Below are 1,833 nucleotides of genomic sequence, written 5' to 3' on the forward strand. Positions count from 1 at the left end.
TTCTGTATTCTATACTATTGTATCTCTTCTACCTTGGTTTTACTTTTAGGTGATGACTGTCTTGGTTATTCTGCACCTTCAAGCTCAGGACTTCGACAGCTGATTGCTCACAGTGTAACAAGATAATAATAGCAGTTGTGTATGATAATAAATACTGCTGGCTGCACTAAAGCAACTGCTTTGCCGAGCGTGTGTGCGTCTGTGTGTGTGTGTGTGTGTGTGTGTGTTTGTAAAATTGATAATACAGCTTGTCGCAGAACATTCAATACAGGTGCAGAAACACACACACACAAACAGGAACACACACACACACACACACAGGAACACACACACACTCAGGAACACACACACACACACACACAGGAACACACACACACACAGGAACACACACACACACAGGAACACACACACACACACACACACACGCGCGCGCGCGCATTCAATACACACGAAACAAAGACAGAGAGAAATCAAGCAACAAATTCCTTAAAGGACCAGACCACGCTGTTTTAGCGTCAAAAACGCTTCGAATCGTGTTCCTGCGCGACCGAACACTTCCCGATGTTTGCAGTTAGTTAGAAAACCACTTTCTTACCGTCTTCAACAATGTTTGGTTTACTTCGGAATCTTCTAAGGCCGTAATCCGACGAATTTTGTGACCGAAGCGACGGATTTCTTCTCCAAAACGACCCGCCATTGTGCCGCGTGATCTTCGCGAGACTGGCTTATGAATAAATTATCCGTGACGTCACACCGTGTGGAGATGGTTGTTTACCAACATGACAACAAGCGTAACTGCAGACGAAATTGAACCGTACATGTTCGAACTACCGGTTTCTCTCCTCGAATCAAGCATGAAAGATGAGGGTGGAGGCCACTTCCAGCAGTAGTGAAACAGTGACGATGAAAATTGCGACACTGTTTGTCTCAGCGATCAAAGGTAAACACGCCCGCTCTCTGTGCTGAACTTATCGTCTGCTTTCGAGTCTGTGCTATTTTTTCACTCTCGCCTTGTCAACGCACTCGCGAATAAGTGGGATATTGTTTAAGTGTTCATGCATTGCATTCACGAGTAAAAGAACAACAGCTCATCGCAGTTTTAACTGTTCTTGATTATTTCAGAGACTGGTGTCAGAGTGGCCACTGTACCTGTTGTATTGTGTGGGAGGGGCAGATTTGAGAGAGAGAGGAAGCTAGCCTGAGGTACATTGTAGAATGAAAACTTGCAGGGGAGCAAGAATGCATCACCAGCCACGAAGGTGTACATACAACTTTTTTTGAGGTGCCTATATTTGTTTGATTGTTAAATGTATGTATTTGTTGTTGTTTTTAAAGGCTATCAAGAAAACTGTTGTCATTTAAATTTGTAACACTCAGTCACATATAGTTTCACACACACACACACAAGATTAACTCACTTGCATGCCCACAGAAGAAGTTTGCTCTTCACATTGTTCTGTTGTTGTTTTTATAATGTAATCATTGTAACATCAACACTCAGTAATAACCAATATTACAACACAATCACTTTTTCATCAGAACTCACTCACATACTACATGACTTTGTATTAAACCCTGGTTTATGGACACTTGCATTTGTACTTTGCATGGGAAAGCAGCCTGTAGCAGTCAAAGTCTGGGCACTGTTGCATTGTAGTCTTGCTGTGTATGCAGAGCTTTGTTGTAGCTGCCATAGGCCAGTGTTGCCATAGGCCAGTGTTAGGATCACCACCCCCTCAAACAGCTCGTTCAGTTAACCTGATGCCTGTTTTAGACAGAAAAAAAAGTTACCACAATCAGCAGAACTTTCACCGGAGAAAGGGCATCATTCTT

The 1,833-nt window shown here is 43.0% G+C and overlaps 1 protein-coding gene across 1 annotated transcript in view; it reads left to right on the forward strand.

The window, feature by feature from the left end:
- The window catches only part of LOC138954533 (uncharacterized), a gene marked incomplete at its 5' end in the record, with an annotated part of 2,389 nt that extends 2,218 nt beyond the window's left edge, over nt 1-171 (forward strand). The window contains one exon of the mRNA XM_070326353.1: nt 50-171. Within this exon, the coding sequence (XP_070182454.1) occupies nt 50-103 (54 nt within the window). The remainder of the gene's footprint in view (nt 1-49) is intronic.
- Between the last annotated feature and the right edge of the window lie 1,662 nt (nt 172-1,833).

This window comes from Littorina saxatilis, unplaced genomic scaffold (assembly GCF_037325665.1).
Source record: "Littorina saxatilis isolate snail1 unplaced genomic scaffold, US_GU_Lsax_2.0 scaffold_2004, whole genome shotgun sequence".
In the NCBI taxonomy this organism is placed as follows: domain Eukaryota; kingdom Metazoa; phylum Mollusca; class Gastropoda; order Littorinimorpha; family Littorinidae; genus Littorina; species Littorina saxatilis.